Consider the following 24933-nt stretch of genomic DNA (forward strand, 5'->3'; position numbering starts at 1 on the left):
TGTTTATATAAATAGGGAAGAGAAAAGGTCCCAAAATCGACCTCTGTGGTACATCTTCATGTACTTCAAGAAGTTTAGACTTAACCCCATCAATCACGATGGTCTGAGTTCTGTCATTAAGATAATCATGAAACCAAGAACAGGTGTCAGAGCTCAGGCCTATTGAGGACAACTTATTCAATAAAATAGCATGATCAACAGTATCAAAAGCCTTTGACAGGTCCACAAACAAAGCAGCACATTTCATTTTAGTGTCTAAAGCAATTGACAAGATCATGAACAACTAAAGTGGTTGATGTAATAGTGGTATGTCCAGGCCTAAACCCTGATTGGTTTACATTCCAAATGTAAAAAATTCAGATAATAAATAGCAAAGTTGTACATTTACCAAGGTTTCAAGAATCTTAGCTAGACAAGGAATCCTTGAAATGGGGTGATAATGATGAAGATCACTACTATCCCCGTCCATATGGAGTGGCTGCACAAGAGCTGATTTCCATACTTTTTGAATATTTCCTGATAACAATGTTAAATAAAAAATGTGAGTTATTGAGCCAACAATGAAAGGCAGACCTGGATTCAATTGGTTAGCCTCTGTGGATCTCTTGTTGTCTACAAAGCATCCAGGTCTCCTTTTTCTGTAAATAGCCTAAAAGAAAAGCTGTACCAACTATAATTTCTGTGATCATGCAGAAAGTTTACACTATCAGCATCCAGCCCAATATCATTGTGAATAGGCTTAGAAGTTCTTTCAAAGAGATAGCCCGCTGAAATAAAATGGTGATAAAATGCATCAATGATGTAATTTTTTCCCCGTAATGAGGCCAGTGTCTGAATTAATTTGTTGTGGCAGAGAGGAGGAAGTAGAACCCTTAAGAGATTTGACAGTTTTCCAGAATTTTGCCATTACAATTTTGCCAGGTTCCCATTACAATCTGAATAAGCGGTTACATAATAATCTGATTTAGCCTTTCTGATTTGTCTTACACAATGATTCCTCAGTTGTTAAAAGCTTGCCAGTCCAGGCCTGTGATCCCAGCACTGTGTGGTCATTCTGTTTAATTAGTGGCAGTAAATTATTACAACCTTCTTGGTGTAAAACCTGATGCCTCACTGGAGCAAATAAAGAATGCATTTTTTGACAAATCAAAAAAGGTACGACAATCTCCTAGTCTGCCATTTAAAAGCTTCATATACTTAGTAAATGTAGGAAAGGCACAGTTCAAGCAGCACAGATTTAGGGTTTGCTGCATGATGGTTTATATTGCAGCATCTCTGTCCAACCACACGAGTGCACTCTTGCACAGTATTTTTCTACCTTCTTCCAACATGGCATTCCCACGGTGTTCATGTATATTATATTTTGGTGTTGTGAGGATCTCTATGTTAACAGGGCTGTACAGTATGTTTACCAGTATATATATATGAGCAGTGGCAATTTTAGCATGTAAGTCTTGGTGGGGAAAACTCCGCATTTTTTCTTCAATGCATGCCAGCAAAGGCACAACAGGACACAACACTAAACAATATATTAATTGCACTATAACAGTGACAAACGGTGCCCACAAACTGTTAGGGCCTACATAAAGCTGTCCCAACAGCAGATATTTCTTTTCAGCACCATGGAGTGTATCCTTACCACGGCTACACCAGGCTATCAGCGGAGCCTTGTCTGGCAGCGACAACGGTTAATTCAGCCTTTTAAACATTTACTGCCTTTAAAAAAAAACTGCTGATATGGCTGACTTGCTTGAACAAATGTGGTTTATACTGACAGTTAAGATGTACAAATTATGGCATAAAAGACGACGAGCAGATAAGAGGCAATCCGGCAAATTTTTTCATCAAAGTCTGGCATTCTCTGGATTTATGGCGTTTTCAAGACAACTGGGAACTGAAAAAAACAAGGTCGAATCAGGAATCAGGAATCTTCAGGTCGGAGCTCTAAAAAGAGGTCAGAGTTTCTGACTTGGAATTCTGAGTTGGATGACCATTTAAGTTTACAGTTGTCTTGAGTTCACTGAAGTCTGAGATTTTCGAGTTTCCAGTTGTTTTGAACACGGCAGAAGTCATGCTGGATTGACATTATGACCGGTGTTGAATGTTTATTATTTTAAGCTTGGAAAAGAGACCCTGAAGCCCAGACTTGGACCACACACCCACTCCACTGAATTGCAGGCTAGTGATTGCTTTGCAACGCTTGCAGTTAGCCACTGATTCCTTCCAAACCACTCATTGTTGTATTTGCGATTTCCAACTTGTTGTGTAATATTTATGAACACCAATACATTTGTATCTGTATTGTGTTTTATCTTCATATGACAAGGTTTGAAAGTGATTTGCCAGTAGATTGTCAATTTGATTCATGATAATGACTGCTAGCTTGCTAGCTAAGTTTGATCAGTCCAATCAAAGCTACGGTAGATATAATATGATTTTATGTAATTTAATCTGTGGCCAATGACCTTGAGCCTTCTTGGATGGGCAATTCTAATGTAACTATATGGAAGCACCCAAGGGGCTTGAATTTTTGAGCTCTCCCCGTAGATTTTGCAGTGATGTGGTGTCCCCATGAGTGACAGAACACTGAGCCAATCACAGCGCAACTAAAAAACATTACCAACCCCTACGCTCCGTATTTTCCGCGGGCTGTCCCACCACCACAGAAAGCACTGAGCTAGGCTGGAACACCTGCATGTTCGAGCTGCCTTAAGAAAGCAAAAGAGCGACCATGTTTGTGTGCGGCTTTATTAACTCAGTGATTTATAAACATTTTTTTTACCTGGTTTGCAAACTGAAATGTGACACGTATTAAAGCCAAATTAACATGCAAAAATAAATATATGCAGTTGAAGTGGGAAGTTTACATACACCTACAGCCAAATACATTTAAACTCAGTTTTTCCACAATTCCTGACATTTAATCCGAGTAGAAATTCCATCTTAGGTCAGTTAGGATCACTACTTTATTTTAAGAATGTGAAATGTCAGCGTAATACTAGAGAGAATGATTTATTTCAGCTTTTATTTCTTTAATCTCATTCCCAGTGTGTCAGAAGTTTACATACACTACATTAGTATTTGGTAGCATTGCCTTTAAATTCTTTAACTTGAGTCAAACGTTTCGGGTAGCCTTCCACAAGCTTCCCACAGTAAGGGGTGAGTTTTGGCCTCCTGACAGAGCTGGTGTAACGGAGTCAGGTTTGTAGGCCTCCTTGCCCGCACATGCTTTTTCAGTTCTGCCCACAGATTTTCTATAAGATTGAGGTCAGGGCTTTGTGATGGCCACTCCAATACCTTGACTTTGTTGTCCTTAAGCCATTTTGCCACAACTTTGGAAGTATGCTTGGGGTCATTGTCCATTTGGAAGACCCATTTGCGACCAAACTTTAACTTCCCGATTGATGTCTTGAGATGTTGCTTCAATATAGCCACATCATTTTTTTCTCATGATGCCATCTATTTTGTGAAGTGCACTAGAAACTCCTGCAGCAAAGCACCCCCACAACATGATTCTGCCACCCCCATGCTTCATGGTTGGGATGGTGTTCTTCAGCTTGCAAGCTTCCCCCTTTTTCCTCCAAACATAACGATGGTCATTATGGCCAAAAAGTTGTATTTTTGTTTCATCAGACCAGAGGACATTTCTCCAAAAAGTATGATTTTTGTCCCCATGTGCAGTTGCAAACCGTAGTCTGGCTTTTTTATGGCGGTTTTGGAGAAGTGGCTTCTTCTTTGCTGAGCAGCCTTTCAGGTTATGTCGATATAGAACTTGTTTTCCTGTGGATATAGATACTTTTGTACTTGTTTCCTCCAGCATCTTCACAAGTTCCTTTGCTGTTGTTCTGGGATTGATTTGCACTTTTCGCACCAAAGTATGTTCATCTCTAGGAGACAGAATGCGTCTCCTTCCTGAGCGGTGTGATGGCTGCGTGGTCCCATGGTGTTTATACTTGCGTACTATTGTTTGTATTGATTAACCCTTCAGGCGTTTGGAAATTGCTCTCAAGGATGAACCAGACTTCTGGAGGTCTCCAATTTCTTTTCTGAGGTCTTGGTGGTTTTCTTTTGATTTTCCCATGATGTCAAGCAAAGAGTCACTGAGTTTGAAGGTAGGCCTTGAAATACAGCCACAGGTACACCTCCAATTGACTCCAATGATGTCAATTAGCCTATCAGAAGCTTCTAAAGCCATTACATAATTTTCTGGAATTTTCCAAGCTGTTTAAAGGAACAGTCAATTTAGTGTATGTAAACTTCTGAGCCACTGGAATTGTGATTAAGTGAAATAATCTGTCTGTAAATTGTTGTAAAAATTACTTGTGTTATGCACAAAGTAGATGTCCTAACCGATTTTCTAAAGCTATAGTTTGTTAACAAGACATTTATGGAATGGTTGAAAAACTAGTTTTAATGACTCCAACCTAAGTGTATGTAAACTTCTGACTTCAACTGTTAATATACAGCACCAGTCAAACGTTTGTACACACCTACTCAATTAAGGGTTTTTCTTTATGTTGACTATTTTCTACATTGTACAGTAATAGTGAAGACATCAAAACGATGAAATAACACACATGGAATCATGTAGTAGCCCAAAAAGTGTTAAACAAAATATATTTCAGATTCTTCAAAGTAGACACCCTTTGCCTTGATGACAGCTTTGCACACTCTTGGCATTCTCACAACTAGCTTCACCTGTGATGCTTTTCCAACAGTCTTGAAGGAGTTCCCATATATGCTGAGCACTTGTTGGCTGCTTTTCCTTCACTCTGCGGTCCAACTCATCCCAAACCATCTCAATTGGATTGAGGTTGGGTGATTGTGGAGGCCAGGTCATCTGATGCAGCACTCCATCACTCTCCTTCTTGGTCAAATCACCCTTACACAGCCTAGAGGTGTGTTGGGTCTTTGTCCTGTTGAAAAACAAATGACAGTCCCACTAAGCGCAAACCAGATGGGATGGCGTATTGTTGCAGAATGCTGTGGTAGCCATACTGGTTAAGTGTGCCTTGAATTCTAAATAAATCACCCTCCGTGTCACCAGCAAAGCACCCCCAGTAGGGTTGCACATTTTGGGGAATAGTCCGAGGTGGAAACTTTCCGTGGGAATTAACAGGATAATATGCAAATGAATATTAATACCATTTTAAATGTAGATATTTTTTTCTATTGGATATATTTACCATATCATATGGAGACAAACAAACCTTTTACCTTAAGTAAATATAATTGCAAATGATTAAATCCTTCCAATAGAAAAAATATATAAAACATTTGTTAAGAATTTAACTTTAATTAAATGAGTGGACTCTTCACATGGGATGATTTCACTGAACAACAAAATAATGGGAATATTGAATGATCCTCAATGATCCATCGCATCTCCCAAAAAACTTTTAAAAATACATCTGTAAAATGATAGTCTAGAAACTAAAGCTTTGGTTGTCTTCCTCTCAGGCTTCCTTGTCTTCTCCCTGAACCCCCTTAATGTCCACCTCTTGAACATCAGACTCTGAGGCCTCATCTTCACTGTCACTTTTCAACCTTGTTGAGGATGGCTCATTGTCAGGCTCAAAAAGCCTCAATTTTGCCCAGATGCCCACCAATTTTTCAACCCTTGTATTGGTCAGCCTGGTGTGCCCGTGTGTGTGCCCGTGTGTGTGTGCCCGTGTGTGTGTGTTCCCATGTGTGTGTGTTCCTGTGTGTTCCCGTTCCCAAACAAGGACCAGTTGCGCTCTGAGGTGGCTGATGTTGGTGGGATTTGGAGGATGATGGAGGCAACAGGGGAAAGAGCCTCAGATCCACAAAGTCCCTTCCACCAGGTGGCTGATGAGGTATGTTGGCACAACTGCCATATTGCATCTCCATCCCAAAGCCCTTGCTTGGAAGTGTAGACACGGAAGTGTAGAGACACGGAAGTGATGACACCATAGGCCTTGTTGATCTCTGCGCCAGACAGGTGGCTCTTGCCAGCATACTTGGGGTCCAACATGAATGCTGCTGCGTGTATGGGCTTCAGGCAGAAGTCTTCACGCTTTTTGATGTATTTCAGAACTGCAGTTTCCTCTGCTTTGAGCAACAGTGAAGTGGGCAGGGCAGTACAGATTTCTTCTTTTACATCTGCAAGCAGAGTCTGAACATCAGACAGGATGGCATTGTCTCCCTCAGTCCGTGCATTGCCTACTGCTATAGATTTTAGGAGTTTCAGGCTGCTTACCACTCTCTCCCAAAATACATAATCCAGGAGGATCCTCTTGATGGGGCTGTCCATATCGGCAGACTATGATATGGCCATTCCTTGGAGAGACTCCTTCACCTCCAGGAGACTGTCAAACATGATGACAACGCCACCCCAACGGGTGCTACTGGGCAGCTTCAATGTGGTGCTCTTATTCTTCTCACTTTGTTTGGTGAGGTAGATTGCTGCTATAACTTGATGACCCTTCACATACCTAACCCTTTCCATGGCTCTCTTGTAGAGTGTATCCATTGTTTTCAGTGCCATTGTGTCCTTGAGGAGCAGATTCAATGTATGAGCAGCACAGCCAATGGGTGTGATGTGAGGGTAGGACTCCTCCACTTTAGACCAAGCAGCCTTCATTTTCACAACATTGTCTGTCACCTGTGCAATACCTTCTGTGGTCCAAGGTCATTGATGACTGCCTTCAGCTCATCTGCAATGTAGAGACCGGTGTGTCTGTTGTCCCTTGTCTGTGCTCTTGTAGAATACTGGTTGAGGGGTGGAGATGATGTAGTTAACTATTCCTTGCCCACGAACATTTGACCACCCATCAGAGATGATTGCAATACAGTCTGCTTTCTCTATGATTTGCTTGACCCCTTGAACTCTGTTGAACTCTGTATCCAGCAAATGAGTAGATAAAGCATGTCTGGTTGGAGGGGTGTATGCTGGGCGAAGAACATTCAGAAATCTCTTCCAATACACATTGCCTGTGAGCATCACAGCAGAGGTTTGAGTATATTTTATTTTTACAGGGACAGTGCACATTAATCAACGTTTCACTAAAAGTGACGGTTTTAGCCAGCTGGCTAATTTTCAACCACAGTCCCTGGGCAGGTTATTAAAAACAATTACAATATAGACAATCATTGAGCAGTGAGCACACGCAGAGCAACATAGGACAAGCAAGACATAGCATATAGACAGAGTGGTTAGAATGGATACTTCAAAGTACCATTCAGAAATGTTCTCATAGAAAGATGCTTCGGCGGTAATCTGTTCTCGTCCTAGGTTTACGTAATTTCTAGGTGAACCAGTTGTGTACACAGCTCGAGCAAGACATTTGTCGTGTCTTTACAGTGATTAAATTAAATAACATGCTATTTTCAAAATCTGACTTTTGAATTATTTGATTAAATTAATCAGGCAATAACTAACTCATTAGGAATCCGGGGCACCACGGAAGCATTAAATTATATAGAGCGGCTATCTTCCAAATCCACTCTTAAAGATCTGAAGATCTTTTATATCAATAGCGGTCAATCATTAATTCTTCTTTACCTTCTATCAGTCTCATCTGAACGTCGTAAAAATGATTGATTATCTCCACAAACCCTAGCATAAATTATGAATCACCAATATACAAATTTGCTTGATTATTTTTTTACTAACTAACTAAATAATCACAGAAATACATAAAAACAAATTGTAGGTATTGGTTACTAACCATGATGGAAAAGTCCCTAGTGGGCTAAGCCAATATGACGGCTTGGTAGACAAAGGGAAGGGGGTGTGAACTGAGAAAGAGCGGGAAAGGCAACATGGATTCACTACACACAGTCTATAATTATATTAATTGAAATACTAATCCTTTGCACATGAACGGCCACTCATTCGAGAATAAATGTAATGTGTATATATAATTACGCCCGTATGTTGTTATTGTCTTCTCTGTTGGAATACTTGATCGTGCTGTAGGGTTCATCAGAGTCTCTGGTTAACTTTCATTGAAGTCACAGTCTTTCCTGGTTAGAATGGATACTTCAAAGTACCATTCAGAAATGTTCTCATAGAATAGGTGCTTCGGCGGTAGTCTATTCTCGTCCTAGGTTTACGTCATTTTTAATGTCAGATTAGTAATTATACGTCTAAGATTTGCTCTTATTCTGTAGGGACCGATAGTCTCAAGTTTAACCATTTCCAGCCGTGTAGCCAATGCTCCACGTGGTATAGTCTTGTCCTTTGGTAGAGTTGTAGTTTAAACCACTTCACACACCACCGTCCCCCGGCATGTTTTGGTCTTAGAAATTCAACCATTTGCAACCTTAGCTTACACCTGGGTTTGTGTGGTTTGGTGTGAATTTCACCAAGAGTGGGTTTTATACGTTTCAGTAGAAAAGGGCGGTTCCATGATGCCGGCGTAATGTCTCTGCTCACGTGGGCGGGGCCACTGGCTAGTTAATATTGTTAATATTGATATAAAAAACCCATACTCTCATTTAGAAGCATATTTTCACAAATAGTTCCATGTTTAATCACATACGTTTCGCAATATTTAGATGTAAACCTTACAGCTGGGAAATTCACACTTTAAGAGATACCATTATGTGTGTTTCTTGTCCTTCATGAGATCACCAAATGAAACACACTCAACATAAATGTCCCTTAAGTGTCTACGGATCATTCCCACATTCTCAAAAATAGAAAAAATGTTTAATTCTCACATTTTTCTCACATTTTGGGGATCTCTCGCTTTCTGTCTCTCTCTCTCTCTCTGTCTGTGTGAATACCGGTGTTTATGACCTGAGGTACTAAACCTGGTTTCGCCGAGAGAGAGTTTGGGGGAGCCACGATCTACACCCAAAAAGGGTCATATCATGACACATGCATCAGCATTTCTCTGACTACGTTCCTCCATTGAGTAAAAAAACCTTCTGATTCCAGGAGGACCATGAGCTGTTGCTATCGATAAGGTGTCTGATTCATCATTTTCACCTCGAATAGAAGTAGAGGGACTTTTGTAAGAGGTTGCTTGTTGTCAGCGCTGAGGGAACTTTATGCACTTGGCCAGATGATTCTGCATCTTTGTTGCATTCTTCACATATGATTTGGCACAGTATTTGCAAATGTACACAGCTTTTCCTTCTACATTAATGGCATTTTCCTGTAAAGATTAGAGAAAGAAATGGTCAAATAAACCAAATATGCAATTCCATGTACAGATAACTAGTTAAGTAGTTAGATTAAACAACTCCTTTGTAAGATAAATGTTTATTCACTGAAAGAATAAATGTTTTGTTTTCGAAATTATAGTTTCCGGATTTGACAATATTAAGAAGGAGGCTCGTAAGCATTAATTCAAACAGAACTTTACTGCGTTTGCCAGCAGCTCTTTGCAATGCTTGAAGCACAGCCCTGTTTATGACTTCTAGCATATCAACTCCAGAGATTAGGCTGGCAATACTAAAGTGCCTATAAGAACATCCAATAGTCAAAGGTAAATGAAATACAAATGGTATAGAGAGAAATAGCCGACGGGTCATAATTATATAATAACTACAACCTAAAACTTCTTAACTGGGAATATTGAAGTCTCATGTTAAAAGGAACGACCAGCTTTCATATGTTCTCATGTTCTGAGCGAGGAACTTAAACGTTAGCTTATTTACATGGCACATATTGCACTTTTACTTTCTTCTCCACAGGAGGTTGGTGACACCTTCATTTGGGAGAACGGGCTTGTGGTAATGACTGGAGCAGAGTCAGTGGAATGGTATTAAATACATCAAACACATGGTTTCCAGGTGTTTGATGCCATTCCATTTGCTCCGTTCCGGCCAGTCTTATCAGCCGTCCTCCCCTCAGCAGCCTCCTGTGCTGTCTGTGTGCAGGTACTGTAGTAACCCTGATTTGTCCTAATCCTTATCCTGACTGCTCGAAAGTAGTGTGCACACATCCATCTAGCACTGACTGAAACAGCGGGAGCAGTCAACAGTGTGCTGGTGTCTATTGTTTTTTTTCATCAGTAATCCTCACTGCTTATTGTCTCTCTACCAAATGCACCCAGACAGTGCCCTGTCTAACCCGGGGCTGCATGGCCAGTTTGTGGAGCTGAACGAGGCCTACAGGGTGCTGAGTAAGGAGGTGTCCCGGAGAGAGTACGACCTGCGGCTACAGCACCCTTTTACCGGGGGACAGGCCTTCAGACCCACCTCCACACAACCCTAGGTATGTAACCACACACACACACAGCCCTCCAGAGTTCATACACACTTTTAAAAATAGTTTTATTTACCTTTTATTTATTTCTCTGTCCCTCTCTCTCTGTTTCTCTCTCTCTTCTCTCTCTGTCTCCCCCTCTCTCTCTCTGTCTCCCCCTCTCTGTCCCCCTCTGTCTCCCTCTCTGTCTCCCTCTCTGTCTCCCCCTCTGTCTCCCTCTGTCTCCCTCTGTCTCCCTCTCTCTCCCTCTCTCTGGCTCTCTCCCTCCCTCTCTCTGTCTCTCTGTCTCCCCCTCTCTCTGTCTCCCTCTCTGTATCTCTCCCTCTCTCTGTCTCCCTCTCTTTGGCTCTCCCTCCCTCCCTCTCTCTGTCTCTGTCTCTGTCTCTCATGAGAGTATGCGCTACTAGGATCAGTTCAAACCCTGTCAACCTGAGGAGTGGGGGAGGAAGATGAACTTTAGAATAATTAGCTACTGTATGCTCATGTGACTGAGCTTCTCTTCAGGTAACATCATGGGGAAAGATCAGAGTGAAATTGATGATTGGACATTGATTCTGTATGTATGTACACTCTCATAGTTAAATAAGAAATGCAGTAATTCTGTCACATTCTAGGAACGTAATCTGTCACTCCTAAACCTAAAGAATTTCTGAATTATGACAAACATCTGTGCCAAAATGTCACAATTGCCTATTACTGCTATTACTATTTTGTTACTCATTCATAGTCTAGACTAAATAGCCTGTAAACTCAGATAACTGTCTGTCTGTAGGCACAGGTGCCCTTGGCTCAGACCCAGGTTATGCTGTCATAGATCTGGTAATCTGTGTTTTTGCACGTTGACTTGGCAGCACTTTTGTTGATTGTAGAGATTCAACTTTTCCTGGTATATGACTTCCATTTGTACTAGCACAGAATAATAAAACATGAATAATAATCAAAATGCCAATTCAACTGCCAACGATATTCCTCTGTGTGCTGTGCGTATGTCTGTGATGTCTGACAGGTGTCTCTCTCTCTCTTCCGGTCACACAGACAGTTGGAGTCTGTCCATAACAACTTCACGGACGAGAAGAACAGGTCATCAAGCAGATCTACAATGAGGGCAAGGTGTGTGAAAGAAGTTATAAACATACTGCATGTGTTATAACTTATTACACTGTTCTAGTTAGGGTAGTAGTAATAATCAACATTGCATGGAATATGTATTAATATGATTTGTTGGTGTGAAATACCTGAGGCTGGAACTGATTTTATATATTTCTTCATTTTGATTCACAGAGTGAACGGGTTTAAGAAGCAGACAGAGATTCTCAGAAAGAATTCTCAGGAGAAATACAAAATCACTTGCAACAAGTAGGAGTTTAGTAGAATACGAGCACATGGTAAAACAAGGGGGATTGATTTGGCCGAACACCTCGGAAGAGGAATGGAGTCATTCAGGAAGGGGAGTGAACGGTTGATTGAGTTAGGAGTAGTTAATTTTTCAGTGGTTTGTGGCAGACGTTGATGATGTGCACAGCTCTCGTTTGCTTGGATCTTGGATACTAAGCCAAGGAGTTAAAAAACAAGTGTGTAATACCTGGGTGAAACGGAAACATTAATGGGGTACATGTCTTTGTCACAGTAAAGTCTTGCCCCACAGCCATTCTAGGTTTTTCCAGGAGGAGAATACGTTGTGGAGGTTTGGTCTGGTATCACAAGACTAACAGCAGTAGGTCATTAGCAGCACATCTCTTCCGCTATTGGATGGAACCAAGACTCCTGTTAGCCAGTTGTTAATTGGTTTGCATACCCGTGACATGCTGTTTCCCCCACGACCGTTCAGAGGCAGTCTCAACAAGATTCATGGGACTGTGTGAATTTGCCCACTGGAGATGGGGCATTCCAGATATTGTAAACTTCAATGTTCCGTAATGTAAGTCTATGGTTCCGTAATGTAAGTCTATGGTTCCGTAATGTAAGTCTATGGTTCCGTAATGTAAGTCTATGGTTCCGTAATGTAAGTCTATGGTTCCGTAATGTAAGTCTATGGTTCCGTAATGTAAGTCTATGGTTCCGTAATGTAAGTCTATGGTTCCGTAATGTAAGTCTATGGTTCCGTAATGTAAGTCTATGGTTCCGTAATGTAAGCCTATGGTTCCGTAATGTAAGTCTATGGTTCCGTAATGTAAGCCTATGGTTCCGTAATGTAAGTCTATGGTTCCGTAATGTAAGTCTATGGTTCCGTAATGTAAGTCTATGGTTCCGTAATGTAAGTCTATGGTTCCGTAATGTAAGTCTATGGTTCCGTAATGTAAAGACTTTAATCAAAGGTAGAATCCCTTAATGACAGAAAGGGGGTGCTCTGCACAGCTGCCCTTGAACCACTGGGATTCAGTCATTGCTCTGTGTGTCAATGATATCATGGATCTCTTGACTCTGCTACTGGGCCCATGGTGGACCCAAATAGTCATAAAAATATACTGTTCGGGACAGGAGTTTTTCCTGACAATGTTACCTACATGCATAATTAGGGCCTTCTGCTTTTTCCTGGTTATGTGATGAGGAACAACTGTCCTTAGATATTCTATATACTTTCCCATTGAAAGGACATGGAATCAAGAGACATTTTGAAAATGAAGTCATATTGGGACTTTTTTAAATGGTATTTAATGGTGCACTTCTCTGATGTTGAAGAATTCATTTTAGGAATGGTAGTTATACTATGGAAAGTACTGAAGTGCCACGCAGGCAGATTTATTGAGATTAGAAATGTATTTCATTTATTGCTGTGGTGACGGCCAACCGACACTTACCATAAGTCACAGATTGTGTTTCAGTGATGTTTAATGACAGCCTTAACTCGTCACGGTGTCGTGGAGTCATGCAATGATGAATAAATTAGTAAACACTGTTCCTCTGATCTCAACCAACAACCTCCAATGTTTCATTTTGAGTTTGTTTCTCACCTGATTCCACGCTCGCATGTCCTGTCAGGTTTGGGAGTGAGCGAGTGGTGCAGTGTGTGTTAATGACTCTATGGCCTTGTGTTGTTTCTCAAGCCCTTAGCTGAAACCACAGGAGATAACAGGTCCCTGCATACCGACATCCCCTATGTAGTGCACAAGTGCCCCCTCATAACCAAAACACACCAAACTGACAGAGACTCTTCTGTCGACTTAAAGACAAACTGATGGGAGACAGGGTTCACTGTACGGTCTGGGCTGCTGATCAAGGTTTTGTAAGCCTCTGACTGTGACCTAGTGCTGCTGATCAAGGTTTTGTTAGCCTCTGACTGTGACCTAGTGCTGCTGATCAAGGTTTTGTTAGCCTCTGACTGTGACCTAGTGCTGCTGATCAAGGTTTTGTTAGCCTCTGACTGTGACCTAGTGCTGCTGATCAAGGTTTTGTTAGCCTCTGACTGTGACCTAGTGCTGCTGATCAAGGTTTTGTTAGCCTCTGACTGTGACCTAGTGCTGCTGATCAAGGTTTTGTTAGCCTCTGACTGTGACCTAGTGCTGCTGATCAAGGTTTTGTTAGCCTCTGACTGTGACCTAGTGCTGCTGATCAAGGTTTTGTTAGCCTCTGACTGTGACCTAGTGCTGCTGATCAAGGTTTTGTAAGCCTCTGACTGTGACCTAGTGCTGCTGATCAAGGTTTTGTAAGCCTCTGACTGTGACCTAGTGCTGCTGATCAAGGTTTTGTTAGCCTCTGACTGTGACCTAGTGCTGCTGATCAAGGTTTTGTAAGCCTCTGACTGTGACCTAGTGCTGCTGATCAAGGTTTTGTTAGCCTCTGACTGTGACCTAGTGCTGCTGATCAAGGTTTTGTTAGCCTCTGACTGTGACCTAGTGCTGCTGATCAAGGTTTTGTAAGCCTCTGACTGTGACCTAGTGCTGCTGATCAAGGTTTTGTTAGCCTCTGACTGTGACCTAGTGCTGCTGATCAAGGTTTTGTTAGCCTCTGACTGTGACCTAGTGCTGCTGATCAAGGTTTTGTTAGCCTCTGACTGTGACCTAGTGCTGCTGATCAAGGTTTTGTTAGCCTCTGACTGTGACCTAGTGCTGCTGATCAAGGTTTTGTTAGCCTCTGACTGTGACCTAGTGCTGCTGATCAAGGTTTTGTAAGCCTCTGACTGTGACCTAGTGCTGCTGATCAAGGTTTTGTAAGCCTCTGACTGTGACCTAGTGCTGCTGATCAAGGTTTTGTAAGCCTCTGACTGTGACCTAGTGCTGCTGATCAAGGTTTTGTTAGCCTCTGACTGTGACCTAGTGCTGCTGATCAAGGTTTTGTTAGCCTCTGACTGTGACCTAGTGCTGCTGATCAAGGTTTTGTTAGCCTCTGACTGTGACCTAGTGCTGCTGATCAAGGTTTTGTTAGCCTCTGACTGTGACCTAGTGCTGCTGATCAAGGTTTTGTAAGCCTCTGACTGTGACCTAGTGCTGCTGATCAAGGTTTTGTTAGCCTCTGACTGTGACCTAGTGCTGCTGATCAAGGTTTTGTTAGCCTCTGACTGTGACCTAGTGCTGCTGATCAAGGTTTTGTTAGCCTCTGACTGTGACCTAAATTAGTTGTGCAAATGTATTATTCCAACCAAATAAATGATTAATATCAATTCACTGGGGGTGATCAGTTAGTGGTCTGTGTGTTTTATGTGTCTGTCTGTGAGAGCTTGGATGTGGATTTGGGTGAATGATATAAAGAGATCTTAGTGCAATAAAATTGCCCCCTTTAATGTATCGTTATTATAAAATGTATTATGTGGCTGAGAAAGTGTAGTGGTAAATTATTGATTGACCTGCTGAATGACGAATTGAAGGGCGACGTTCACCTGTGTCCAGTGCGCGGATGCGTCCATGTCATTTTGAAAAAGTTGGCAGTGCAAAGGTTACGCTGAATTCGGAGTGCGTCCAGTGGAGTGCGCCTTTTAATTGTGATCTGAAGGGCAAAGGACATGAGCAACCAATCATAACAGACCAAGAGACGCTGTCAAGGACCCTTCTCTTTGTGGACTGCTCTGGCACCATTAACTTCTATATGTTATTATCAAAGAGGACAAAAGGATATGTCGCCGCGGCACATGCGTCTTCAACGAAACGTCATCTAGGCTATTTCTCAGAGACACCGCTGTGGATAGGCTGCGCAGTGTCATGAGATGTGCGTTCGGCACCGTAGCCTCTGTGATTCAAGACATTAGTGTTGGATCGTAAATAAGTGCTTTTTGTCCTTTTTAAACGTTTTTAGAGACAAGGATACAATATCGCAAAATATCTTATCGGGACTATAAATGGACCTGTAGTCACGCTACTACTGACGCTCAACCACGGACCGTTTCATGGGTTTCTGGCCAACAATGGGCGAATGTAACCGGTTTACATACCCGAACCTCTGGCTTTGGAATATTGGGGGCCATCATTCAAAGTTCACACAACTCTCAGTAAAATAGATGCAACCAAACTGTATTGAATTGAACGTGAACGACTGAGATTTATTAAACTAGGCTATTTGTCAATATGCAGGCTATTTGTCAATATGCAAAATGCATGTGTGCGCTTGATTGCCAAGAATGATTTGGCCGATTGATGGCATTCGATTATAAATTGTTATATTGTAGCCAAATACATTGTGCAATTGTTGATGAATTAAGTTACAATCTCAAGCCACTCATTTGAGTGTTAGCCTACTCATTTGCCATAAAAGGATTCATAATTACTTGTATGTATACATTAATATATTTCACGTTCTTAACCAACGGAAAGGGAATGCCACCCCAGCTGTCAATCCATAACATGGAACCTAAGGACTGCAGATTGAATATTGATTGAGTGGAGTGAAAAGACAAAAGAAAATCATCAATTAATTTACGGAAAATTAGGCTTTTGGGAGTTCTGCACAATGGGGATTATGCTTCAAGTTATTCTAGGAATGTTTCAGTTCCTCTTGCTCTCCAGAATACCCACGTCCCATGCTAAGGTTAGTTATCTGACATACTACACTCTGGTAGACAGTTGTTTGCATGGAAATATCAGGAGTTTAGATTTTTTTATTCCTTTGCCTGAATTATGCAACAAAACATGTGGTTTATTTGAAGGGAAAATAAAGATGGGAATACAGTGACTTTAGGAGCAGTATAGCGTCTTTGTTTCGAACTGATCCTTGTGTGTTTGGAGCTTACCCCCACGGTCATTGACGCTCTGAGCTTATGAAGGTTTACAGAATTCTGTGGTGCACCTCTCACTTTCCTAGAGCATGTACCATGTTGACTAATGGTAGACTCATGTACCATGTATGGATAGGCACAATGTGGCACAACTCTGTCAGAATGACTGACATGTTCTTTGTAACACAAGGTAGATGTACTGTACATGAGTGACATATGGGGATGGATAATAATTAGCCAACATAATAGACTCTCAGACACACAACTCTTCACATGGCAGATTGGTTTTATATCAAGAACATGTAGTGGCCCGAAGCTGCCCTGATTGAGCTGCGTGGCCGTGGGATATATCAGGTTGGAGGTCCTGGGAATCATGTTGTATTGGGGCCCACATCTCTCTCTCTCTCTCTCTCTCTCTCTCTCTCTCTCTCTGACACACACACACACAGTGGTCACAACGGCTTTTTCTACTCGTCCCCCTGGGGGAAAGCAGAGTTAATTTTGGCAGTTAGAAGGTCTAAGACTGATGCTGCAGCTGGCACTGTGTGGGCTGCTGCAAGAGCTTGGCTGGCACTGTTTACATTACTTGTGTGTGTGTCAGAGAGGGAGACACAGAGAGAGTGAGACTGTGCCAGTGTCAGCCAGAAAGAAATGCAACCAGCCTGGAGGGGAATAGTCTTCTCTGGGGGCAGTACAACGAACACACACTTGGGGTGACAGTATCAACTCCTCCACAGGGGCCAGTCTGTGGAGCTATAGCCCGCCCGACTTCTCCTAGGGGCCAGTCTGTGGAGCTATTGCCCACCCTACTCCTCCTAGGGGCCAGTCTGTGGAGCTATTGCCCACCCTACTCCTCCTAGGGGCCAGTCTGTGGAGCTATTGCCCACCCTACTCCTCCTAGGGGCCAGTCTGTGGAGCTATAGCCCACCCTACTCCTCCTAGGGGCCAGTCTGTGGAGCTATTGCCCACCCTACTCCTCCTAGGGCCAGTCTGTGGAGCTATTGCCCACCCTACTCCTCCTAGGGGCCAGTCTGTGGAGCTATTGCCCACCCTACTCCTCCTAGGACCCAGTCTGTGGAGCTATTGCCCACCCTACTCCTCCTAGGGGCCAGTCTGTGGAGCTATTGCCCACCCTACTCCTCCTAGGGGCCAGTCTGTGGAGCTATAGCCCACCCTACTCCTCCTAGCGGCCAGTCTGTGGAGCTATAGCCCACCCTACTCCTCCTAGGGGCCAGTCTGTGGAGCTATAGCCCACCCTACTCCTCCTAGGGGCCTGTCTGTGGAGCTATAGCCCACCCTACTCCTCCTAGGGGCCTGTCTGTGGAGCTATTGCCCACCCTACTCCTCCTAGGGGCCAGTCTTTGGAGCTATTACCCACCCTACTCCTCCTAGGGGCCAGTCTGTGGAGCTATTGCCCACCCTACTCCTCCTAGGGGCCAGTCTGTGGAGCTATAGCCCACCCTACTCCTCCTAGGGGCCAGTCTGTGGAGCTATTGCCCACCCTACTCCTCCTAGGGGCCAGTCTGTGGAGCTACTGCCCACCCTACTCCTCCTAGGGGCCAGTCTGTGGAGCTATTGCCCACCCTAATCCTCCTAGGGGCCAGTCTGTGGAGCTATTGCCCACCCTACTCCTCCTAGTGGCCGGTCTGTGGAGCTATTGCCCAACCTACTCCTCCTAGGGGCCAGTCTGTGGAGCTATTGCCCACCCTACTCCTCCTAGGGGCCAGTCTGTGGAGCTATTGTCCACCCTACTTCTCCTAGGGGCTGGCCTGTGGAGCTATAGCCCGCCCTACTCCTGGGGATGTTTTGCGCTGATTGATTTGTGATTTGAATGAAACACCCATGTGATCTGACATGTTTCTTGTTGCTCAGACACTACAGTATGTGTTCACAAAATGGCCACACACACATCGGTGAACTCCAAATGAAATGGGGCCAAACCAGAAACTGTAAAGAGAGCACAGGGGCAGGGTTGGGCGGTTAGGCGAAGTCTACATTCTCTCAGCAGTGGCCCTGGTCCACTCAGATCTAATAATGACGGTGGGTGTGATGTGTTTGCGTGTGTGCGTCTGTGTGTGCTTGTGTTTTGTGTGTGTAAACTACATAGTATGTTTTTTTTGGTGTGTTACTCACCTGGCTAAGGTTTTTGGTATCAGTGTAGAGCGTACGAGGGGCTGTGGGGTACGAGGGGCTGTGGGGTACGAGGGGCTGTGGGGTACGAGGGGCTGTGGGGTACTAGGGGTCGTCTCTGTATATAAGGTTAAAAACATGCAGGGATTTACCACCTGACACACCTCTTCTTCTGCCTCTGCTCATCCAGCTAGCCCACTGGAGACCTGCGGACACCACCCCCAAATCTAGAGAAGGTACCCCCCCCCCCCCCCCCCCCCCCCGTGATAATCACACCAGCATATATGAACAAGCTGATGATGAGTAACTGTGTGTGTATGAATAACACAGTGGAGATTCATAAAGTGAGAATGAATACATAATGACTAGATTTGTGATGTGTTAGTGACCTTGTCAAACCTATTCATCTGAAATTTCTGTCTCTCCCTCCCTCCAGTGCGTCGGTGGTTGGAGGTGTACTCTCGGAGTGGTTGTGAGCCCAGGGATACCCTGGTGGAGGTGTGGCGGGAGTTCCCGGGAGAGACGCATCACCTCTTCGTGCCTTCCTGTGTGTCGGTCCGCCGCTGTGGTGGGTGCTGCTCCGACGAGGCACTGGAGTGTGTGCCCTCACTCACACACTCTATCACCATGGAGGTACACACTCACACACTCTATCGCATTGGAGGTACACACTCTCACACACAGAATGATTTGTAACCGTAGTTTGTGTCTTTGTACTCTGCAGCTAATGAAGACCTCCTTCATGAAGCATGAGCTCATTGAGCTGGACTTCGTTGAGCACAGCCAGTGTGAGTGCAGGTGAGCACACACACACACACACACACACACACGCGGTCTATGCATGACTGCATTCTCTGTCTGTGTCCTCAAATAACCCGCTCTCTTTCCCTGTAGACTAAAAGAGAATCTTCAATCGGCCCCTACCAGGTACAGTACTGTATGTATGTGGCTGTCTGTGTACATTTGTGTTTTGTCTGTGTGTGTGTCTCTTAGTGTGTGTTTGGGTATCTGTTTCTGTGTACTTCTAGCTTAGTGAGTTAGCGTCTTTGTGATGCTCGAGCGCTAGCCTAATATCCCATGGGACAGTTCACCTGCCACTGTCTCCATAGAGATACCTTACCCTTTGTGCTGAGTGAGTGCTCTGAGAGCAATTACCAAAGCAGATCGAAGTTTCTATTTCTACACAACATTATTATTACACCATGTTATTTTATAGTATTTCTGAGAAGACGCTAAGGCAAGGCTACTTTTGCTCTGTCACATGTTTGGAAGACCCAGCCCACCCCTGACCTAGTGGCAGAGTGACTAGCTGGCGTTAGACCAACAGAGCTGGACAGAGGTCAAGGCCCACAGAGAGGGAAAGTTAGGGAAAGAGTGAAAACAGAGGGATAGAGAGAGAGTAAAAATAGTTTTTTAAATGTATTTATTATTTAACCTTTATTTAACCAGGTAAGTCAGTTAAGAACACATTCTTATTTTACAATGACAGCCTAGGAACAGTGGGTTAACTGCCTTGTTCAGGGGCAGAACGACAGAATTTTACCATGTCAGCTCGGGGATTCGATCTAGCAACCTTTCAGTTACTGGCCCAAGAAAGGGAGACTGACCCAGACATTTTATTTTCTAATAAGGCTGTTGGACTTTAAGGGTATCCACAAAAAATGGAAATAATAATGTATCTATTTAGATTTTGATCTGCTATTGTGATGTATTGTTGTTTGACACAGATGTATGTCTCTGACTAATAGGCCTGCGAAGCCTCTGAGGAAAGGCAGGAAAAGGGAGAGAGGAAAATCCAAACGAAAGAAAAGTGGAACTATGTAAGTTCAACTAAACATGCTAAATTAACTCCTGAGTTGTTGCTTCTTTATTTATATAAAGCTTTATGAACAAGTCTAAGCAACTATCTGTTTCTCTGTGGGTACGCACAAGTAATTCCAAGAATATCACTCCACACACAGCAGAAAGTGAATTCAGCCTTTCTTCTTCAATTCTCCACCCATCATGCTGCTGTCAGCTATGTCCTCTTATAGGGGTCAGAGTTCACTCAGTGTCTCTCAGGCCCATCCATCACTCAGATCAGATCCCATTGAGTTACTGGCAGGTGTGTAATCTGCCTAATTTGGTGACTCATTTTCTCTGTGGCAACCCAGCCACAACCTCCCTCCCTCTCGGGGCCAGCCCAGCCACCACCTCCTCCCTCCCTCCCTCTCTCTCTGTGGCAACCCAGCCTCCACCTCCTCCTCCCTCTCTCTCTGTGCCAGCCCAGCCACCACTTCCTCCCTCTCTCTCTGTGCCAGCCCAGCCTCCACCTCCTCCCTCCCTCCCTCTCTCTCTGTGCCAGCCCAGCCACCTCCTCCTCCCTCCCTCTCTGTGGCAACCCAGCCACCACCTCCTCCCTCCCTCTCTGTGGCAACCCAGCCACCTCCTCCTCCCTCCCTCTCTGTGGCAACTCAGCCACCACCTCCTCCCTCCCTCTCTGACAAACCAGCCACCACCACCTCCTCTCTCTCTCTGTAGCAACCAAGCCACCACCTCCTCCCTCTCTCTCTGTGGCAGCCCAGCCCAGCCACCACCTCCTCCCTCCTCTCGGTGCCAGCCCAGCCACCACCTCCTCCCCCTCTCTGTAGCAACCCAGCCACCACCACCTCCCGCTCTCTCTGTGGCAACCCAGCCACCAGATCCTCCCGCTCTCTCTGTGGCAGCCCAGCCACCACATCCTCCCTGGCAACCCAGCCACCACCTCCTCTCTGTGGCAACCCAGCCACCACATTCTCCCCCAGCCACCACATTCTCTCTGTGGCAACCCAGCCACCACATCCCCCCTCTCTCTATGTTGCAGCACAGCCACCACATCCCCCCTCTCTCTCTGTTGCAGCACAGCCACCACCTCCTCCCTCTCTCTCTGTTGCAGAACAGCCACCACCTCCTCCCTCTCTCTCTGTGGCAACCCAGCCACCACCTCCTCTCTCTCTCTGTGTGGCAGCACAGCCACCACCTCCACCCTCTCTCTCTGTGGCAGCACAGCCATGTGGCAGTACAGCCACCACCTCCTCCCTCTCTCTCTGTGGCAGCACAGCCACCACCTCCTCCCGCTCTCTCTGTGGCAGCAAAGCCACCACCTCCTCCCTCTCTCTCTGTGGCAGCACAGCCACCGTCTCCTCCCTCTCTCTCTGTGGCAGCACAGCCACAACCTCCTCCCTCTCTCTCTGTGGCAACCCAGCCAGCACCTCCACCCTCTCTCTCTGTGGCAGCACAACCATGTGGCAGCACAGCCACCACCTCCTCCCTCTCTCTCTGTGGCAGCCCAGCCACCACCTCCTCCCTCTTTCTCTGTGGCAGCACAGCCACCACCTCCTCCCGCTCTCTCTGTGGCAACCCAGCCACCACCTCCTCCCTCTCTCTCTGTGGCAGCACAGCCACCACCTCCTCCCTCTCTCTCTGTGGCAGCCCAGCCACCACCTCCTCCCTCTCTCTCTGTGGCAGCACAGCCACCACCTCCTCCCGCTCTCTCTGTGGCAACCCAGCCACCACATCCTCCCTCTCTCTCTGTGGCAGCCCAGCCACCACCTCCTCCTGCTCTCTCTGTGCCAGCCCAGCCACCACTTCCTCCCTCTCTCTCTGTGCCAGCCCAGCCTCCACCTCCTCCCTCCCTCCCTCTCTCTCTGTGCCAGCCCAGCCACCTCCTCCTCCCTCCCTCTCTGTGGCAACCCAGCCACCACCTCCTCCCTCCCTCTCTGTGGCAACTCAGCCACCACCTCCTCCCTCCCTCTCTGACAAACCAGCCACCACCACCTCCTCTCTCTCTCTGTAGCAACCAAGCCACCACCTCCTCCCTCTCTCTCTGTGGCAGCCCAGCCCAGCCACCACCTCCTCCCTCCTCTCGGTGCCAGCCCAGCCACCACCTCCTCCCCCTCTCTGTAGCAACCCAGCCACCACCACCTCCCGCTCTCTCTGTGGCAACCCAGCCACCAGATCCTCCCGCTCTCTCTGTGGCAACCCAGCCACCACATTCTCCCGCTCTCTCCGTGGCAACCCAGCCACCACCTCCGCTCTCTCTGTGGCAGCCCAGCCACCACATCCTCCCTCTCTCTCTGTGGCAACCCAGCCACCACATTCTCCCGCTCTCTCTGTGGCAACCCAGCCACCACATCCCCCCTCTCTATGTTGCAGCACAGCCACCACATCCCCCCTCTCTCTATGTTGCAGCACAGCCACCACATCCCCCCTCTCTCTCTGTTGCAGCACAGCCACCACCTCCTCCCTCTCTCTCTGTTGCAGAACAGCCACCACCTCCTCCCTCTCTCTCTGTGGCAACCCAGCCACCACCTCCTCTCTCTCTCTGTGTGGCAGCACAGCCACCACCTCCACCCTCTCTCTCTGTGGCAGCACAGCCATGTGGCAGTACAGCCACCACCTCCTCCCTCTCTCTCTGTGGCAGCACAGCCACCACCTCCTCCCGCTCTCTCTGTGGCAGCACAGCCACCACCTCCTCCCTCTCTCTCTGTGGCAGCACAGCCACCACCTCCACCCTCTCTCTCTGTGGCAGCACAACCATGTGGCAGCACAGCCACCACCTCCTCCCTCTCTCTCTGTGGCAGCCCAGCCACCACCTCCTCCCTCTTTCTCTGTGGCAGCACAGCCACCACCTCCTCCCGCTCTCTCTGTGGCAACCCAGCCACCACCTCCTCCCTCTCTCTCTGTGGCAGCACAGCCACCACCTCCTCCCTCTCTCTCTGTGGCAGCCCAGCCACCACCTCCTCCCTCTCTCTCTGTGGCAGCACAGCCACCACCTCCTCCCGCTCTCTCTGTGGCAACCCAGCCACCACATCCTCCCTCTCTCTCTGTGGCAGCCCAGCCACCACCTCCTCCTGCTCTCTCTGTGGCAACCCAGCCATGACCACTCAGCCAGGCCCACACAAAGATGGCCTCTCTGTAGCTGCTTCATTAATTAAATCACTTCATTGAAGAAGTCCATTAGCTTCCCAGACAGGCCAGGGTGAGTTAACTCAGTCATGGATGGACTCACTTAGACAGACTGAGGTTAACTCCCTAATGGGAATCCCAGCCAATGGCACATTAAAGGGTCTCTCAGACAAGAGGATGTCTACTGCAATGGGCACAGGGACAGCTTTATTCCTCTTGAATCCTATGTGGAGCATCAGGTTTGAAAGCCACTGGTGTCTGTTTTAAAGTTGCAGTATTTGTTCTATTCTTCTTACCGCCACAGACCCTCCTCTCCCCCCACTACGCCCTCTCCTCCCCCGACCACCCCGTCTCCCTTGCCAGGCCCTCGATGTACCCCCTGTCCTGGGAGGAAGTGGACACTCGATTTGCATTCGTGTCGGTGTCGCTGCAACGTGACCACAGAGAGCTGCAGTCAGAAAGGGAGGAGGCTCAACCAGCACCTCTGCAGGTCAGTGTCCAGTGACAGCAAACCATAGAAGGAGAGCTTGAACCATTAACAGAGATGTAGTATCAACTGTGACCATGCATCAACCACATTCAAACCTGGCTAAACAACATCGCAACATTACGTATTTAATCAATCTGATCTAAACTCTCTCTCTTGTTTCATTTTTTGTTTTAGATGTGAGGCCAGGAGGCGGTGATGCTCTTTCTCTCCGATGGTTCCAGACTCACTCTCATCCATGCTCATCCACTCTCATCCATGCTAAGCAGAAGTCTGGGTAACAAAGAGGAGTGGAGGATGTACCCCTAACTCTCCTCTTCCTTGCCCTCCAGAACCACCAAGTCAGTGCAGTATTACAACATAAATATATGTACCTGTGTGTAGAGCTGTATATGTGTAGTCAGTCTCATCACACAGCTTCTTCAGGCGCTTAGCTGCTATCGTCCAGTCAAATCAAAATCAAATCAAATCAAATTTATTTATATAGCCCTTCGTACATCAGCTGATATCTCAAAGTGCTGTACAGAAACCCAGCCTAAAACCCCAAACAGCAAGCAATGCAGGTGTAGAAGCACGGTGGCTAGGAAAAACTCCCTAGAAAGGCCAAAACCTAGGAAGAAACCTAGAGAGGAACCAGGCTATGTGGGGTGGCCAGTCCTCTTCTGGCTGTGCCGGGTGGAGATTATAACAAAACATGGTCAAGATGTTCAAATGTTCATAAATGACCAGCATGGTCGAATAATAATAAGGCAGAACAGTTGAAACTGGAGCAGCAGCACAGTCAGGTGGACTGGGGACAGCAAGGAGTCATCATGTCAGGTATTCCTGGGGCATGGTCCTAGGGCGAGTCCTCCGAGACAGAGAAAGAAAGAGAGAATTAGAGAGAGCATATGTGGGATGGCCAGTCTTCTTCTGGCTGTGCCGGGTGGAGATTATAACAGAACATGGCCAAGATGTTCAAATGTTCATAAATGACCAGCATGGTCAAATAATATTAAGGCAGAACAGTTGAAACTGGAGCAGCAGCACAGCCAGGTGGACTGGGGACAGCAAGGAGTCATCATG

The 24933-nt window shown here is 45.8% G+C and overlaps 2 protein-coding genes across 3 annotated transcripts; both read left to right on the plus strand.

Moving 5' to 3' along the window:
- Positions 1-58: 58 nt before the first annotated feature.
- LOC139390823 (dnaJ homolog subfamily C member 4-like) lies at positions 59-12287 on the plus strand. Its single transcript, XM_071138222.1, has 6 exons — positions 59-101; positions 1067-1153; positions 10020-10192; positions 10573-10687; positions 11219-11293; positions 11465-12287. The coding sequence occupies exons 1-3, from the start codon at positions 59-61 to the stop codon at positions 10190-10192; spliced, it is 303 nt and encodes a 100-aa protein (XP_070994323.1). The 3' UTR covers positions 10573-10687; positions 11219-11293; positions 11465-12287.
- A 2449-nt stretch (positions 12288-14736) lies between these two features.
- LOC139391224 (snake venom vascular endothelial growth factor toxin-like) lies at positions 14737-24314 on the plus strand. Of its 2 annotated transcripts, none has more exons than XM_071138848.1 (8): positions 14737-16138; positions 18646-18691; positions 18892-19088; positions 19180-19253; positions 19350-19382; positions 20204-20275; positions 23686-23871; positions 24046-24314. In XM_071138848.1, the coding sequence occupies exons 1-8, from the start codon at positions 16061-16063 to the stop codon at positions 24065-24067; spliced, it is 708 nt and encodes a 235-aa protein (XP_070994949.1). In that variant the 5' UTR covers positions 14737-16060; the 3' UTR covers positions 24068-24314. The 2 variants fall into 2 exon arrangements, with proteins under 2 accessions (XP_070994949.1, XP_070994950.1); XM_071138849.1 differs by having other exon boundaries at positions 23745-23871.
- The last annotated feature ends 619 nt before the right edge of the window (positions 24315-24933 follow it).

The sequence above is a fragment of the Oncorhynchus clarkii genome, chromosome 31, assembly GCF_045791955.1.
Source record: "Oncorhynchus clarkii lewisi isolate Uvic-CL-2024 chromosome 31, UVic_Ocla_1.0, whole genome shotgun sequence".
NCBI lineage: Eukaryota > Metazoa > Chordata > Actinopteri > Salmoniformes > Salmonidae > Oncorhynchus > Oncorhynchus clarkii.

Bases quoted from the DNA above. Each gene is read 5' to 3' on its own strand.
- LOC139390823 (XM_071138222.1), top strand. From the start codon at position 59: ATGTACTTCAAGAAGTTTAGACTTAACCCCATCAATCACGATG. The intron at 102-1,066 runs GTCTGAGTTCTG...CTGTTTAATTAG, and splicing joins TAACCCCATCAATCACGATG to TGGCAGTAAATTATTACAAC. The intron at 1,154-10,019 runs AGGTACGACAAT...TGTCTCTCTACC, and splicing joins ATTTTTTGACAAATCAAAAA to AAATGCACCCAGACAGTGCC.
- LOC139391224 (XM_071138848.1), top strand. From the start codon at position 16,061: ATGGGGATTATGCTTCAAGTTATTCTAGGAATGTTTCAGTTCCTCTTG. The intron at 20,276-23,685 runs GTAAGTTCAACT...TTACCGCCACAG, and splicing joins CGAAAGAAAAGTGGAACTAT to ACCCTCCTCTCCCCCCACTA. The intron at 23,872-24,045 runs GTCAGTGTCCAG...TTTTTGTTTTAG, and splicing joins CTCAACCAGCACCTCTGCAG to ATGTGAGGCCAGGAGGCGGT.